Source organism: Lepidochelys olivacea (genome assembly GCF_965140295.1).
Source record: "Lepidochelys olivacea isolate rLepOli2 genome assembly, chromosome: 25".
NCBI lineage: Eukaryota > Metazoa > Chordata > Testudines > Cheloniidae > Lepidochelys > Lepidochelys olivacea.
This window is the reverse complement of record NC_140435.1, coordinates 13,479,410-13,497,247: the sequence shown is the minus strand read 5'-3', so window position 1 is coordinate 13,497,247 and position 17,838 is coordinate 13,479,410. Positions and strand designations below refer to the sequence as shown.

Sequence of the window (17,838 nt, the reverse complement as noted above, 5' to 3'; positions counted from 1 at the left end):
GACAGGATAAGATCCAATGAGGGGGCCAGATTATCCCAGATCTGCTACTGTGGGGTTCTTACACCTTCCTCTACAGCAGTGGCTCTCAATCTTTCCAGACTACTATACCCCCTTCAGGAGTCTGATTTGTCTTGCTTACCCCAAGTTTCACCTCACTTAAAATGGCTTGCTGACAAAATCAGACATAAAAATACAAAAGTGTCACAGCCCACTAGTAGTGAAAACTTGCTGACTTCCTCATTTTTACCATATAATTATATGATACATCAATTGGAATATAAATACTGAACTTATATTTCAGCATATAGTGTAGAGAGCTGTATAAACAAGTGATTGTCTGTATGAAATTTTTTAGTTTGTCCTGACTTCACTAGTGCTTTTTATGTAGCCTGTTGTAAAATTAGGCAGATATCTAGATGAGTTGACGTACGCCCTGGAAGACCTCTGCGTATCACCTGGAGGTACGTTTCCTCCGGTTGAGAACCATTACTCTATGGCATCTGGGGCTGGTCACTGTCAGAGATGGGATACTGAACCAGATGGACCTTGGGTCTGATCCAGCCTGGCAATTCCTGTGTGCGCACTCTGTCTGGCTCTCTGTCCCCTTAGGATCTCCAGGATTTGATCTGCTGGGAATTCCTCAGCCAGTAAACCCATGCCAAGCTTATCGATTATTTCCAGAGATAATTCACACCTAGACACTGATCATTTTCATGCATTTGCTAAACGCTGGAGCTGTTTTTCTCAGCCTTCTGTATTTTATGCAGCCAGCCCCCTGAATGATTAGACTTTAGCTGTGAAATACAGCTCTCAGCTCCCCTTGTTACCTAGCAGTTCCATGGTACCAGCTGTACTATTCACCCTGGCTTTATAGGGATGTTCAAAGTCTACTCTGCATCCCACGCAGCCCCCCTACTGATGTGCGGCTGGCGAAGTTCGCTAGTCATGTGTGGTTGGAAATTAGCAGAGTGTCAACTTCCGGGCATGGCAGTTCGTGTGGCTGCCTCTGTCACCTGCCAGCCTTTCTTCTGATAGAAGTTCTAGGTAAAGCGGGGCACCAATACACAACTAATTCTAGAGGCCCAAAGCTCGCGTTGGGAGAGCAGCCGTCTGGACAGAACCATGGGCCACTGTTAAGGCTCAGGAAACTCTGCAAAGTAAAGTCTAGCTGAGCCTTTCCCTTTTGTGGCCCGAGTGCCTACAAAATGTTGGGATCTGTCCATAAACTCTACATCAGGTGGGAAATGCTTAAGAATCTCTTCTCACCTGTCTGTTTTCTCTGCTCTGCCTTTACAGCCCATGCAGAACAGGTCCCACCCCTCTCGGGTTCCAGTCAGAAGTGGTAGATGTGGGACGGGGATTGTTTCTGCAGTGGGTATCTTCATCCCTGCAGAACACAGTGGAGTCCAAGGGAATTAACTGTTGTTGAGTTGCCCATGTGGTGGAAGGAGGGGACACTGGATCGTGGACAACAGACCCTAACTTGAGAGGAATTGCCCTAAAAGTGGGCTGGAGGCCCAGCATGGCTGGGACTTAGGAGAGCCTGAGTTGTTAGCACCAGGCAGTACAACCCAGGAGCCAGGGAGCAATCTGGCGTCAGTCTGTGTCCAGCAGCCTCTGTAAAGAATCCTTTGTCACAGGGCTGGTCCTTTAAGAGGAGATGGGGCTCAACCCCACCTGTGACATTCTAAATCTGCCTCTCTGGATCATGTGACTCAATCAGCCCTCTGGGATAGATAAGGGAGCAGACTGGGGAGTGCAATAGAGACTTTAGCAGAGAGCAGGCAGGCTCCTGCTGTGGGAGACCCTTTGGATAAGTTTACACTGCATTAAACCTGGATCTGTTGGAGCTGGGTTCGTAGAGCTGGTATTTCCAAGCCTGTGCTTGAGCATTCACACTGCATTGTAAACCTGGGCTTACCGCTGCTGGACCCGTCTCTCACAGCCGTGCCAAGGCATCCACTCTGCACTGCATGGCCCTTCTGACTCAGGTCTGTGGCTTGAGCTGTAGCCACACTGCAAAATGACAGGGCTTGGACACAGCAAGACACAGCAAGACTCGGGCTCTGACCCCTGCCCCCAAGCAGGGTCCTAGGACCCAGGTCCTGAGTGCTTGCTGACCCAAGTCAGACTGAGTTGTGTGTGGATGGAAGCGGGGGGGCTTGGGCTCAAATCTGAGTCTAACCCGAGCTTAGTGTGCAGTGTAGACACAGCCAGGCGGACAGGACTCGCTGAATAGTGGGGAAGGACGAAGGGCTGAATGCTGAGGGCTTTGTTTTGAAGGGCTGTGATAACCCAGGGCTTTATTGGCCAAGCGGGTGGCATTTATGGAGGAGCTTTGAGGAGAGGGAACTGCAGGTGGGGCACCAGCTGGGCTGCCCCATACCAGGAGGGAGGTGCTCTGGAAGTGGCTTGGCTACCCCCTGTATAATCACTACAGCTGAGACCCAGGGACCAGGCGCGCTCTGTGGATAGATGGGGCGAAGGCCGTGAGGGTGGAAACAGCTTTGCACACTGCACTGGGACCACTTCCCCCACCTCGGAGGCAGAGGGGGGAACAGCTGTTTAAGGCCCTGAATTGAACACTAGGGGTCGGCCGGTCATCCCCAAACTCTGGGCAAGGTCAGATCCAAATCCAACCTTTGCAGCTGAACCCTCGTCATCCCAGAATGGGCTGACCCAAAGCCTGGGACAAAGACAGCGCTGATCTGCACAGGGGGTTGGATATGGAGCCCAGTGACGTGCTTGTCCCGAACGGCTTAGGCCAGGAAGGGAAGGAAACTCCTGTGTCCAGCTCAGCCCCCTGGGAGCAATTCAGGAGAGGTCGGGGTAATGAGGCCGTTGGGAGTCTGGCCAGGATGCAGCTCTGGTTCCCTGGGAAGTGGGATCAGAGCCTGTAAGAGGGAGCTAACTACCTGCCCTTCTGTGGTGTTCGCAGGACAGACGAGAGGAAAAAGCACCTGGCGGCTGCAGAGCACAACTCCGGAGCGTGGGCGGCTCTCCCCCAACCTGGGCTGTGCCCGGGTGCGCAAACCCAGGAAGCTGCTCGGTGATGCTCAGCAGAAGAAATTGCTCATCCCTGGTAGTCTCCTCCTCTTTATATTGATTGGTCGGGGCCGAGATTTACTCCCCACCCTCGCACCCAGCCCTGCTGCTTTAAACCTATAGTCTGAGAAGCCCCCTCCTCACTGTCCCCTGTGGGCTGCATGTGGGGGTATTTATAGAGGGAGCCCGGCAGCCCCAGCTCAGGGGCTGCAATCTCCTCTGTTGGGGGGACACTGACAACTCTACCCAGAGAGCAGCAAAGGTAAGTGCTGCCTTTAAACCGACACTGTCCACAGAAGAAAGTGTTGGCAGATCCAGGGTGTGAGGGATGCAGAGCTCGGGGCTAGGAGCTCTGGGCTGCACCTGCCAGGAGAGTGTGCAAATGTCTTGGTGGCTGCTAGAAAACGGAATGAATGTAGCAAAGTCTGTGAATGGGTGAGGAGGAGAAGCGAGGGAGAGAGTGTGTGTGTGTGTGTGAGAGAGAGAATATGGGTCTCTGTTAGGCACAGACATCCATTTCTCTTATTAGAAGTGTGGGTTACACTTAAGTTAAGGCTAAACCTCCATTCCTAAAAGGGTTGTTAAGGGATTCATCGCTCTTATAAATATGTAGCCAACAGAAGTCGGCTGTGGTCTAGCTGCTTATTGCCACATCAATAGAAAGTGTTATAGGCAGTTCTAAGCTGCGGTTATAAACAACAGGCTGGACTCCAGAACAGTTGAATTTATTAACCCTTCATGAACTATTTGTAAATGGCATGTCAATATCCAGTGTGACTGAGAGGGGGGTGTATTTTGGGAGCTGTAGGTGTGTATTAGGTGGAATGTGTGTCTCTAGTAGGAGAAGTATGGGGGGGTGTTAGAAGAGGAGGAAATGATCTGAAACTTAGTGGTTTGGAGTTTAATTAGAAAGAAAGAAAGAAAGAAAGAAAGAAACCCACCGTTGAATCTGGCCGCCTCCCTGCCCCTCCCAAGTGCCCGTGGCCCTTCAATCTCTGATGTTTGCTAAAATGTGACTTTTGCTGGTTTGTTTCTCTGATTTCCCTCTGGCTGCGATCAGGGCTGCTGGGAGGTTTTCCTAGCACCGCATCCCATCCAGGCAAAGAGCACCAGACTCTCCCGAGGAATCTGTGCCCATCAGCCCCCATCTCCTCCCCAAAGAGCTCTGCCTCACTTAGAGACGCATTTGAATCAGCCCCCCTCTGAATCTGCCCAATTCACCCACCCTTGTATACACCCAACTCCAAGCTACGTCTTCCCCAGATTGCCATGCCCCCAGGACCCCCATCCTCTGGATCCCCAAAGCTGATGGCCAGGGTCATTCTGCCATTAAGAATTACATTAGGTGCGGTTTATTGAGTAGGCACAGTAAGTCCCACCCTCTGGGGTAGTTATCTGACCCCCCCTCCCCACCATAGTACCTGAGCGTCTCACAATATTTATCCTCCCAATATCCCTGTGAGGTAGGGCAGTGATCTCCCCATCATGGTACAGATGGGGAAACTGAAGCACAGAAAGGCTAAGTGGCCTGCCCAAGGTCACACAGGGAGTGTCTGTGCTGTTGAAGGACAGGGTTGTGGACAGCTGCTGCCCGTCGACTGCTAGGGTGGGTCTAGGTCGGATTTCTCAGTGGCTGATCATTGCTGTGAAGTGGGTGATGGTGTTTAAGGCTGCATCCCAAGGTTGAACTGCAGCCCCTGCCACCCCAACGGGGTTACCCAGGTATAACTGTGGGCAGAATTTGGCCCTGGCAATTCACCTATCTTGGGGTCTTACTCTGGCACCCATCACCGTGGTATCTGAGCGCCTTTCATGTAAAATCAATAGGGGGAGTTAGCATAGTGCAGCAGTTTCCTGCCACCTCTGAATCCCAGGGGGGCACCTAATGCTTCTGCTCATCTCAATGGGAATCCCAGGGGCTCAGCTCCTGTACACATTAGTCCTCAGCCGACACAAACTTCTGCGGGAGGAATAACATTAGGACAGAAACATCTCTCCATTCTCCTGCATAATATCCCTGTAATGTGCCTTCCCGGGCTCCGTAACCCCAGTCCCCGCCACCAGCGCTCCACATCTGCCCCCAGCCCACAGAAGTTTTAAACAGGGAGCATCGTTACCAGCCACGATTATCCGTTTGTCACAAAGCTGCGGATCCCAGCAGAGTGACTGAGCCGCCTTGTGCTTCTCATCAAGCTGCTGCCTTTGTAGCTTTATGGCTTCCGCTGAAGACTTAATCTTTGATTGGGGACTAGGTAATATCCTGCCCCAATCCTTGGTGGATGTTTAAAATTCGCTCCTCGCGCCGCCGCGTTTTAATTGACGGGGCTTTGTTATTGCCTGTCGTTCTAATTGTAAGTGATTTGTCTCTCCCCCCCCCCTCCCCGGGCGGGATAGAAATATCAGAGTAGTTATTTCCTGGGGTTTGTATTGTTCTTTGTTGTGTGCTTTTCTTTCCCCCATAAAGAGGGAGGTTTGCTCATAAAAATGTAAGAAGCGAAATAAAGGGCAGAAAAGTAGCTTTAAAATCATCAGCAGTAGAATTGCTTCCACTGGACCTGGGGGCGAGAGCTCAGCTGTGTCACTGGACCAGATTCAGAGGGGATGTGAAGTAGCTCTTGGTGTGCTAACAGGCTGGTCTTGTGGTTAGGGCCCTGGGATGGGCTTCAGCCTGCTGGGGTTCAGTTCCCAGCTGTGCTACTGACGATGTGCCAGACCTTGGGCAAGTCATTTGATCTCTCGGGGGTGGGGGCTCAGTCCTCTATCTGCAAAATGAGGGACACCAATCTGTGCCTTCTGTTTTGACCATAAACTCTTCAGGGCAGGAGCTGTGTCTATACGGTGCCTAGTGCAATGGGGTTCGGCACTTGGCCTGGAACCTTGAGATGCTGGTATAATTCAAATAATGATCAGCTATGAGCTGTCCCTTGCATTAGGACTAGCTTGGCCATACTGACACCTGTCTGCCCATCCCCTCTGAATTCGTCCCTTTGCGTCTCCAGTGTAAGGCTCATCTGTGCAGCGCCTTTCTTTCCAAAGGATCCCAAAGCACTTTACCGAGCTGGTTCTGAGCAGCCTTTGATTGAGGGCTGGTCTCTTTGCACAGGGGCAAGGGCACACCCCTCGCTGGTAATGTCTGGCCGGTGAGGCCGCTCATTTGACATTTAATTTGTCTATGTCTAACTCTGGGGCCCGGCCAAGATGATATGTGCGTGGATTAGCCAGTTCTCATGTTACATGGCGTGTGCATCCCATTTCTTTTAATTTCCAGCAGCAAACCAGAGGGAAAAGTGCATTTGGTACCTGATGCTGTAGGATAATGATGGGAAAGCACCGGTTTTAGGAAGAACCCCTCCTCTCACTGATCCTGACTGTTCCTAGCAGGTAACCCCATTGGAATGGGCTATGGGAGAGATCCCACTTCTCAAAAATCAACCTTCCCCCAGTGGGAGGTCGGTGCAGGGAAAGATGCAAGAGCATTGGCTGGGGGGAGGGGGGGAGGCAGATATTCTGGTGCCATAAGGAGGGGCAGTAAGGAATGGCCTGGGAGTGCTAGCTATGGGGGAGCAACCAGCTGCTCCAACCCCAGCTTTACCCACCAGGTGGTGGTGTAGGAGGTGGGGCAGGATGCTGGCTGTGGGAGCGGTTAGAGCTTTTCCAGGCCCAACCCTAGGGAGGCTCGCTGGCGGGAAGGGAGCGGGAGCAGTGCTGTGGGGGTGAGGTAAGAGCGCTGGCTGCATCGGAGGGTGGGAGAGCACAGGGCGTTGCTGCTCCTCTCGGGACCGGTGAGTGAGCCTGTTGCAGAGCTGAGCGGCTGGGTCACGTCGCCGTGATGCAGAGGGGACGGCAGAGGGGCCTGGTGACCTGCAGTCATCTGGACAAACAGAATGAACCCAGGGCTTCCCCCTCCCTGGGGCTGCTCACTTGGGGCCTGATTCAAAACCCACTGAAGCCAGCTGGGGTCTCGTCTGCACTGGAATTTTCCTCTTTGAACCTCAGACAACGGCAGAAACGTTCCGGTTTGGGTCCCCCAAGGAAAGCCCCTCGCTCTGTGTTTAAATCGTCTCCGTTTTCCCTGGGTTCCTAAATCGCGTTTAGGAGCCTGATGTGGGGCTGAAAAGGCTGGCGAATGTTCTTAAGCATCCTGGAAGGGATACAAGGTGGTCTGGGGCTGTGGAGCGGCTGGGGCTGGGCTCCAGGGGCTTTGGGGTTTTATTCCTACCTCTGCCACTGACTCAACAAGCATCCTTGGACAAGTCACTTCCCCCTACTCTGGGCTTCCGCTTCCTTGTCTAAGAATGGAGTAATAATATTTCCCTAGTTCCCAGGGTGTGCGGGGGTGGGCAGTGAGTCTGTAATTAGTGTCTGAAGTGCTCTCCTTGGCAGAAAGGAGCCATGTGAGTGCAAACTATTATCATGACTACAGCTTCAATAGACGTCTGGGCTTAGTTGCCCATAAAACTCTCCTCTGTAATCACTCTTAAAATCATTGAAGAGCTAGTACTTGCTGTACTAACTGGAGTTTGCCATTCAGTCAAATCTCCCATCTTCACAGAGCTTCCTTCTAATTAGAATTTAATTCCTGCAAGGAGCAGGAGAGCTCTTGCTTTTGGACTTGGATTTTAATCCCCTTCCCCCCCCCCCAGCTTTAGCACCCAAGGGCCAGTGCATTTCCTCTGCTTCCTGTTGGAGTCTGAAACTGAGTTTTATTACCGGCGGAGGGGAAAGAATCGACCCCAAATACCTCTCTGGGAAGAGACGCGTGAGCAGATCTTGTAGTGCAAAGAGACCAGAAGCCCAACGACGAGGCTCTCATCCCGAGCGTAGATCTGGTTTTCTGACGTCCCAGCTCTTGGTGGGATCTAGTCCCCGTGCAAGCTGCTGGAAGACCAAAGGCACTGAAGCGCCCAGGGGCTTGCTAAGCTAAGGGTGGCTTCAGTCCAGCCTTTGGTCTGTCAGTGCCAGTAGGAGAGACGCAGCCGCAGCATTTCATCTCCTCGGGCAGTGCTTGGAAGAGGCTAAGGGTGTTTCCAGCACTCCAGCCACGTTCTGCAGCTGCCTGCTATTCAGTGAAGGGAGGTTTAAACCCGTTGCTGTCTGAGCTGGGGATGTTAGTGATTCATTTAATTACAATAGGGATCCTGAAGGCATATGCACATCCCGGTGCAGGGTGTCAGGAGACCCGCTCCAGGCTTCGTTAGCCTGAGGGGAGCCGTCCCAGCACCATGGAAATGCCTCCTTGGCTGGCACCCAATTCCACGTGGCTGGTGGATCGAGGCAGATGTGAAATCACTGTCCCTGCTTCCCCAACCCCCAAGCCCACCCTGCGAGACGGTGAGCAAGGAGCATCCCATGGGCCTGCGCTCCCCACTGCTGAGGAGTTCTGTATACTCCAGGGATCTCAAACTCGAATCACCACAAGGGCCACATGAGGACTAGTACATTGGCCCCAGGGCCACATCACTGAACCCGCCCCCCCCCCGCTCTGCCCCCGGCCCTGCCCCCACTTCACCCCTTCCATGAGGCCCTGCCCCTGCCCTGCCTCTTCCCACCCCTTCCCCAAATCCCCGCCCCTTCCCTGCCTCTTCTCCGCCTCCTCCTCTGGGCGCACGGCTCCCTGCTCCTCCCCACTCCCTCCTGGAAAGCACTAAGTGCGTCCAAACAGCTGTTTGGCGGCGGAAACCGCCTGCAGGTAGGCAGAGGAATGGGGACATGGCATGCTGGCGGGAGGGGGAGCAGGGGGAGGGGAGCCTGGCGGGCCACAGGAAATAACTCTGGGGGCGCGGGGAGCTTGGCAGGCCACAGGAAATAACAGCCGCGTGTTTGAGACCCCTGGTATACTCTAGATGTATTCCGGTAACACCCAGAGGCCCTAGTCAAGATCAGGGCCCCTTTGTACAAACACACAGTGAGAGACAGTCCCTGCCCCTAAGCACTTACAATCGAAACAGCCCAGAGAGACACAGGGTGTGAGAGAGGGAGGATTAGCCCCATTTTACAGGGGAAGAACTGAGGCAGACAGAAAGTGGCTATTGGATTTATTTAGGCTTATACCATGCCCATCATAATGGTATCTGGGTGATCCCTACAGGTTCGTGGCATTAAAGCTGCTTCTGTGTGTAACTTTCTAGCCCAGCTTATCCCAGAGCTGGGAGGCAATTCTTGCTGAAACCTGTTGCCTTGCTGATACGTCTGAAGCTTTCTGAGGGCCAAGGTCTCCTCTTACACTGGTGTGAAAGGGCGATAAGTTAACTGGCTTCCGTGGTGTTACTCCTGATTCACACTGGGCTAAGGGAGATCAGGATCAGACCCCCCAGGTCTCCTTTATCCTCTTTCTCTGCCCGACCCCCATTTATTTTTTTTTAAAGGTTTTCCACCAAAGCTGTAATTCACAAGAATGTGGCTGAATCTGATGCTGTCCTGGATCTTCTCACTTGGCATCTCCAGGTCCGGTAAGAAAGAGAGAAGGGAGGAGGCAAGTGGGGGGGAGGGGAAAATGGGAAGCAGAGTGTAAATTAAAGCAGCCCAGAGGTTGCTCTAACTCACACCGGCGGCCAAGCAACAAGCCCAAGGATACAGTAGGTGCAAAGGTGGCTTAAGGTTGTGTTTCTAGTGCCCTGGCAGTACGCAGAGGTCTTCCGGGGGTCCATCAACTCATCTACACATTTGCCTAGTTTTACAATAGCGTATATAAAAAGCACTAGCAAAGTTAGTACAAACTACAATTTCATACAGACGATCACTTGTTTATACAGCTCTATGTACTATACACTGAAATGTAAGTACAATATTTATATTCCAACTGATTTATTTTACAATTATATGGTAAAGATGAGAAAGTCAGCAATCTTTCAGAGTAACAGTGTGCTGTGTCACTTTTGTATTTCTATGTCTGATTTTTGTAAGCACGTAGTTTTTAAGTGGGGTGAAACTTGGAGTATGCCAGACAAATCAGGCTCCTGAAAGGGGGACAGTCATCTGGAAAAGTTGAGAGCCACTGGCTTAAGGCCACCTTATCTTTTGCATCCCCATCCCTTTCCCAAGTGCAGGAGTGGAGTCACTGAGACTCGCATCCAAAGCATGGCTCAGGGAGACTGAGAAATACTCAGAGGAGCGCAAATATCTTGAACACAGGGAGCAATGAAGGAGGCTGAACCGGATGGACCAGGTCACCTCTGGCCCTAACACCTACTGACAGCCCCGTGAAGCTTGTTTTTCCTAGCTCAAGATACTTTAGTAATGTGATGGCTATTCTTCCACAGATCACTGCTATTTCCAGGACCTCCCTTTGCTGCTGATGTGTTGTTTCTCTTGGCCAATTCTGCTGTTTTGTTACATATTTTAAGCCCCCCCCCCATGTCTTTCTGAACAAGAAGGTACATTGTGTACGTTACTGGCCTAGGGCCAGCCCTGCTCTATGGCTCTACAGGGATTTGCTTTTGATTAGCGCTGAAAGGTTTCTTCTTTTGTGGAAAAAATATGCTGGGATTATCATGCGGACCGGAGGTGGCATCCCAATGGCACCAGATTGGCCCTGACGGTGGGCAAATGAAGTCTGCCTTACCACAGAAGTCAGTTCTTCCCCATTAGGCCATATTGACATGTTTCCTGGGGGAAGGAATGCCATTCCCACCTACCCAGCAACGCATGGGATTTGTTTAAGCAATCACAATATTTCAGGAGATTTAAGTTCATGGTTCCATGCTCCATTGAAAGGAGGGGGGCAAATCCTGAGAGGGTGGAAATTGGTCTAGTTTGGATGTACCCAGGCTGAGAGTCCATGTGTCACTTGCAGAAGGTGGCCCACACCCTGTGCAGATGGCCATCACCAAGCTTCTGCCCCTCGTAAGTCCCGCAGGAGGGACGTAGATGATGCACGGAGCTTATGCCGGCCCTCTGCACAGGGTGAATATCGCCCCATAGTGCTTTACCTCTTCCAAGGCCAATCTCACAGTGCCCTTGTGAGTTAGACAAGTGGCCCTTGTACCTCACTTGTATAACGAAAAGTGTGCCTCATTCCAAATCCCATGAATGCTGAAGTGTCTGATGCGATCTGTTTTATGACTTCTTCATAATGTTAGGGCAGGTGCTGCTGTTACAGAGTCTTCCAAGTTCTTCACGTGCGAGCAAGGTTTTAGTCTTGGAAGAAATGTTTGTGCTGTTTTGATTACACACAGTGGAAGTGGAAGGAGCTGAGTGGGAGTTTGCTTTCAGCCGTGGGCTCTGGTTAACAGTCAACGCTTGAGGCAGAGTTACTCCCCGGGAACCTGTCCCTGGGGTTGGGCTAAGATGCCTGGAAGAATCTAAGCTGGGCTGGAGATCTCCACAGAAAACATGGGTGGTGCTTTTCTTTGGCGTTGGTACTGAACCCTGGGAGGATGCCATAGGAGGCTCTGTGCAGCCGGAGGGCTCTCTCAGACGAGAGGTAAAAGTACGGCCTGGACCATTTGTGCTCATTACAGATCCTGCAGGTCTTTTTGCAGCAGAGGGCAAATCTTCCCTCGTGTTGTGTCTTGTCCCTGCAGCCTCTTGATGTCAAAGGCAAAGCGCATGTCAGAACCTCCTCCTTCCTGTTCCTGGTCAGTGCTTGGGATGTTCCCACCTGCACTAGGAGTTCCTGGCTTCCTCCACCTCTGCAGGAGGCTGTGGTGAGTCCCTGATCCCGCTCTGGAGTCGTGTGGCGCTTTGGGGAACAGGCTCCTACCCCCATCGCTACCCATCCCTGGCAGCAGGTTGTCTCCAGTCTGTTGCTGTTACCCCTGCTCATTGCTGATGGCTGTTTCCCATTCCAATCCTACCCTCGTAGAGCTCACAGAACATCCTGCACTGCTGTGAAATTCTCTCATCCAGGTGAGATGATGAGCCTTGAATCCAGCCGGCTGTCTGCGCCCAGGCAGGCTCGGCCTACCGAGGAGCAGGGATGTGCGTGACAGGACCTGGCATCCTCTCTCCATGCTGAGATCAGCCCCACTCCCACACGGCCGGCTAATCCTTTCTCCTACCCGCTTGAGAGGCCGGGCACTCGCTGGGAGCCACAGGCAGCTGCCGTGAAGATGGACGGCAGCCTGGCTGTCATGGACACTGACGCCTGCTCTTGCTGGAGACAGGGTAGGGGAGCTGGCTGTCTCTGCCCCTTTGTGCCGCCAGGTGCAGTGGGGTCCCTTTGCCTTCTCTCCGCGTGACACCGTGGGAGCTGCCACTGTTCTCGATTCCCTACTGAAGGCTGGAGCGGATTGGCTGAAGTGAACAGTGCAGAGAGAGGAAAGAACACCATTGTTGTTTCAGGGCCAGGGAACGCATCCAAACCACTCGGGCGCCGGGGATGTGTCTGGCTGAGGGTTACATTGCTCTGGCAGGCTGCGGGAATAGTCTATTTGTAGGCTCTGAAGGCCAGAAGGGACCATTATGACCATCTAATCTGAGCTCCTCTTCGAGCTAGATTCTTACACCATCCCCATCACTGCAGAGTCTGAGCGCCTTCCAGTCATGTCATAAGCGACATCAATAATGGGGTTTGTTGTCTCTCTCATCCGCTCCCCAGGGGTGGATTGTGTGTGGGGGGCAGGGTTTTGTTTTGAGAGGCAGGGAAGCTTTTACACACCATCTATATCCCTTTGTACTATTACACACTCAAAAAAATTACAGTCAGGGAGTGTTATGAAGGTTACAGAGCCAAGCACGCAGAAATCAGGAAACACCAGAATTCAGGCCGCCTTAATTCAGCCCCCCGTGTGTGCGCTTTATTGACCACACTTGGAAGGCCCGTCCACTCAACTGGATGACGTTGCTGTGTCGGTTTGGACGCGACCCAATAACTTTTCCACAACGCAGCTGATCAATTCCAAAGTTTCAGAGAATGAGCAGAATTCTGTTTATTTTGGGGGAAATGAGAAAAACCAAAAGAGGGAAGTGGGGGGACACTGGGAGCCCCTTGCATCTGGTTAACAGAGCCACAGCGTCAAACACCTCCGTAATTCCCTGTAGGCCAAAGAATGGGGTCGTGGCAGAAATGGACGCATTCCAGAATAACAGTAGCTCGGACCAGGCCACAGTTGAGCCGTTCTCTGGCCTCTCCCTCACTGCTGCACACCTTCCAACTTCCTCAACAAATGAGACCGGCTCCTGCAGACAACAGCCTCTTTCACAATCCTGTGCACTGCATCCTGGGGCCTGCTGGGGGGGAAATATGATTGTTTAATTAAAGACTGTATCATATTACACGCAAGGGGGGCAAACTAAGGTTGCATTGGGTTAATGCTCTATTCTTGTATGACCTGCTTGGGATCTTTAATAAGGGCACGTGGTCACCCCCTTGGTTCTCCATGTCATCCAAACACTGGTTGCTTGTGAAACGGACGACTGCGCAAAAGAGAGCTGGGTGACTGTCGGCTGGGGTGAACAGACTAGCTCCATGGACTTCAACAGAGCTGTGCCATTTACAGCCGCTCGGGATCTGGCCCTGCTGACTTGAGTGGAGCCAGGCTATTGACACCAGTTTGCCCCCGGAAACTTTTTTCACGTGGTACACGCATGAGTCGGGGAGATCCCGGGCTTCGCCGCCAAGTGGTCCCATCCTAGCACTTCGCCCTCCACGTCCGCACCTCACTCAGCCACGGCTGGGTTGGAGAGCGAGCCCACCCCCCGCTGACCCCGCTGTGGTGACTCCTGTCCTGTGGGGCTGAGCCTGGCTCCCCACTCTGGGCTCTGCAACTTGGCGAACTGGGTCACAGCACCACTCAGGTTCAGCTCGTCTGCTCCTCTGGGCAGGCCAAAGCGGAGTGGCGCTGCGACCCCCATGCTCCAGGTTGCAATGCCGCTCCCTTTGGGGGCCCTCTCAAATGGGAAAAAATTGTCCCTCCCCTGCCCCACAGTGCGCCTATTAGACGTATGGCTGCAAGTGCCACTGGCTGGGGATCTGGCCCTCAATCTTGTTTCTTTTTCCTCAATTCAATTCACCCCCCTCCTGCCTCTCCCTCTCCCAGACGGCCTGTGGAACAATCCGATGACTTGGTTGGAAAGATGGCACGCGTTAGCGGTTTGATATTGGACTTTGCTGAGCATCCTTTTGTGACGTGCTCCAAGACAGATGTTTTGGTAGCTCCGTGGCAGCACTGTTATTAAAGGCTTGACCGTGTGTCCTCTGTCCAGCCTTCTGCTCTCTGCCTTCCCCAGGCTAGGCGCATGCAAAGCAGGATGCAAATTTGCCTGACTCTTTGCTCTTGTAAATGGGTGGCTGATGCTTGGTGCAGGGGAGCTGGAACAATTTGCATAGCGGGGGTGCTGCTAAGAGCCATTGAACCAAACTGTAAACCCTGCATATGATGGAAACCGCTTCCAGCCAGGGGGGCAGCAGTACCCCTAGTCCCAGCGCCTATAGAATGATCAAAGCAAATATGTAGCATTCTTGAGCAAGGGTGTAGACATGATTTCACCAGCTTTTAGGCCAGTGGTTCTCAACCAGCGATCTGGGGGCCACAAGCAGGTTTCAGGGGGGCTGCCAAACAAGACCAGCGTTAGACTCTCTGGGGCCCAGGGCGGAAAGTTGAAGTCCTGAGCCCTGCCACCTGGGGCTGAAGCAGAAGCCTGAGAAACTTAGCTTCTTGGTGCCCCCTGTGGTTTGGGGCCCCGGGCAATTGCCCTGCTTGCTACCTCTTAACGCCAGCCTTGGCTTTTATATGCAGAAAACAAGATGTGGCACAGGGGAGCTGTGGAGTTTTTATAGCATGTCGGGGCAGGGGGCCCTTCAGAAAGAAGAAGGTTGAGAACCCCTGTTACAGGCCATAAACTGCCTCCATTTGGACAAATGCCCTCTTGAAAGTGGTGGGTTCTCAAAGCAGGTCCTTGTACTTTGGTTGGAGTAAGCAGCTGCTAGGATTTAATGAGAGCCTCAATGAAGCAAATTCACAAAAAAAGCTTATTGAGGCCTCTCTGGATTCTTCCCCCTGGCCCCACCTAGTGCCCACAAGCGGGTTCTGCATCTAGTAACTTCTGCTCTGTCCACACTGTTTAATAGAGTTGGCTGGATACTTCTCAGTGGAGCAGTTTTCACTCGGAAATGCCATTTTATTGAAATGTTTTGCAATGTGATTTCAAGGAAGTTTTCGAAGAACAAGGTAAAAAATCACTGATTGGAAACAAGCTTTTGACACTTGCAGACCGTCAGCTTCTGAGCAGTGAACAGACTGTTTCAGATCAGCAGGGAGGACGGTTTCAGTGGGCAGTCCTAGAGATGAGTATTTTATAATGTGAACTTTAAAGGGGGGAAACTGTGGCACCGATTCCCTATGCTGGAAACCTGTTGCAGGGAGCAGAATATACCCTGTCAGTTTCACCTCCTGTCCCAGTACAGTTTTGGTCCTAGCTTAACTCAACTATGGTAATCAGGGAAACCGACCGGCTTATCTGGTTTTAGGTTTAATAAGGGGTGGTGATTGCATTGGTCAGGGCAAGCACTGAGCATATCCCCACTGTTTTGGAGCTCCAGGCTGCCAGCCACTGCAGGTTCAGCATCCTAGAAACAGGGAGGAGGCTAAACTTAGCCAAGAACAAAGCCCAAGACAGGCACATTCTGGCTCCTCGGGGTCAGAGGACCCCCAGACAAAGTGCGTCTGCATGAGACAGACCCCAGCTCCCCCTCTTTTAAGCTGTTCTGCGTCTCTCCCCAGGAGCGAACAGCCCGAGGCCTGGCCCTGGCAGCAGAGTCCCTACACCGCAGCCCAGCTGTGGCATGCTAAGCCTGCACCCCACAGTGGCCTGTCTTGGCACCCCGTTGAGGGCCTCCTGCACCCTCAACCCCAGCTGCCTGCAGATCGGCCAGGCCCACCCGGGCGATATTGTCTGGAGACTGAATGGAGAGACTAGGCAGCTGCCACTGAACCAGAGCATTGTGGGAAACGGCACGGTCACTGTGGTCACCGTTCTCCGGGCAGAGCGGCCCCATGGGGAGCTGAGCTGTTACCTGTCTCACCGGAGCAATCTGCGCCTGCTGGGTATGGCTGAATACCAGGCTGGAGGTGGGTGCAGTTCCCTTACCTCCCTGGCTAGGGAAGGAGGTGCACTAGGCTTGACATTCACGAGGACTGGGTAGGGGCCCATCCTGGAAAGCCCGGAGGGTGCTCGGCTCCCATGGGGGGCAGTGGGAGGGAGGGGGGCACTGAGCCCCTGCCAAGCCCATTGGATCGTGCTGCAGTTGTGGGCTGGGCTGGTTGGATTTTTTCCATCCAAACGTTTATTCCGCTGATGGGTCGTCAAAAGCAAAATGTTCCGGGGCAATGTCGGTGGGGTGGGGGGGAGAGGAATGCTCTGTTCCGGTGCCTTTTCAGGATGTGATGTTTCAATTTGTCATCTCAAAACCACGCTGAGTTTCAAGTTTTCAGTGTTACATTTAAGTTGAAATCCGAGTGAAATGTTTTGATCGACCCAAAACTCGCTTTTTCTGGGATTTCATTAGAGGTGTCAAGTTTTGCTTTGTTTTTATTCTGTTTTGGGATGGGGGTGGGGCGGGAATGGAAGCCACGGAGCTTCCCATGAAACGAAAAATCCAGTTTGCGCCCAGCTCTGAGGGTGCTCTGGGATCAGCACCGTCCCCTCCAGCACTGAACTCTGGTTCTATTGGCTGTTTCTCTTCTCGTTCTGAAGTCCCACCAACAAATCTGCAGGTGAAACATTGCGTCAGCTTCTGGGGCGGGAACATCACCTGCTACTGGGACCCCGGGCCGGAGACCTACCTTCCAACCACCTACACCCTCCACGTCACCGAGTGAGTTCTCCACCTGGCCGTAAGCGTGAGGGGGCAGGGGCGGGAGCGGGAGAGGATTGACTTCCCAACACCTGACAATTAAAAGGGACTGTCCCTATAGATGTAGCAATTGATTTTCTCCCTCCTCCCCCTGATGTCCCCGCTTAGAGCTGTCCAATGCTGGCAGGTGCGAGGGTGGGGTTTGATCTCCGCCACTCGTGTTCCTAGACCCGGCAGCTGCTAACCTGGGCTCTCTCCCTCTCAGAGAAGCAGGCCGTTGCCTCTGGAAGTTCAGAGACGCCGGGACGTGCGTCTCCAGCCGGGAGAGCCGTTCCTGCACCATCCCTGTGGAGAACCTCTTTGCCTCTTTCCAAGTCAGGCTAACGGCCGTGAATCTGCTGGGCCAGGCCAGCGCCACAGACAAGTGCCTGCATGGGATGAGCGTTGGTAAGACCCGCTCGCCAGGGGAGGGGAACAGTGGCACTGACATAAACTGAGCCTGGGCAGGTGTGTCTGCTGGACCAGGACCACAGGTGGGGGGGTTCTCAGGTCCGACTGGGTTCCAAGCTCGTCGGGCCAGCCAAACTGAGCTCGCCCAGCTTTGCCCAGGTGGATTTCCGGGCTGAGCTGGAGGTATCACGAGACTGACCTTCCCTGCGACGTGGCCTGGTGGCTCGCACTGGGCTCTCCTTCAGAAGATCTGGGCGCTAGTTCTGGCTCTTTCCCTGACTCTCCATGTGCCCCTAGGCCTATTGCCTCCTGCTCTGTGCTTCTGAGAGGGGGCTGAGTGAGGCTGCTTGTCTCTGGGCTTTGCAGGAAGGGCATGCAGAAATGCTGCCCACGCTTGTAGCTTTCCTTTCCCAGTGAAGCTGAGCCCGCCCAAGGTCAGTGCCACGGCGGACAGGAGTGACTGCTTCCACATGGCGTGGCGACAGCCCAACGAGGAGCTGCTGCGTGTGACGGACGCGCGGTATGAGATCCGGTACCGTGAGGTGGACGGGGCATCCTGGACGCAGGTGGGTGGCTGTTGGTGGGAGGAGTTAGTAACAGGACTGACA

At 53.1% G+C, this 17,838-nt stretch overlaps 1 protein-coding gene across 1 annotated transcript in view; it reads left to right on the top strand.

The window, feature by feature from the left end:
• The first annotated feature begins 3,272 nt into the window (after nucleotides 1-3,272).
• The window catches only part of LOC311513125 (granulocyte colony-stimulating factor receptor-like), a 30,528-nt gene continuing 15,962 nt past the window's right edge, over nucleotides 3,273-17,838 (top strand). Inside the window, exons 1-7 of the mRNA XM_084614760.1 lie at nucleotides 3,273-3,307; nucleotides 6,314-6,426; nucleotides 9,411-9,494; nucleotides 15,708-16,055; nucleotides 16,681-16,801; nucleotides 17,046-17,227; nucleotides 17,645-17,796. Coding sequence (XP_084470886.1) covers nucleotides 9,440-9,494; nucleotides 15,708-16,055; nucleotides 16,681-16,801; nucleotides 17,046-17,227; nucleotides 17,645-17,796 — 858 coding nt within the window. The 5' untranslated portion in view covers nucleotides 3,273-3,307; nucleotides 6,314-6,426; nucleotides 9,411-9,439. The remainder of the gene's footprint in view (nucleotides 3,308-6,313; nucleotides 6,427-9,410; nucleotides 9,495-15,707; nucleotides 16,056-16,680; nucleotides 16,802-17,045; nucleotides 17,228-17,644; nucleotides 17,797-17,838) is intronic.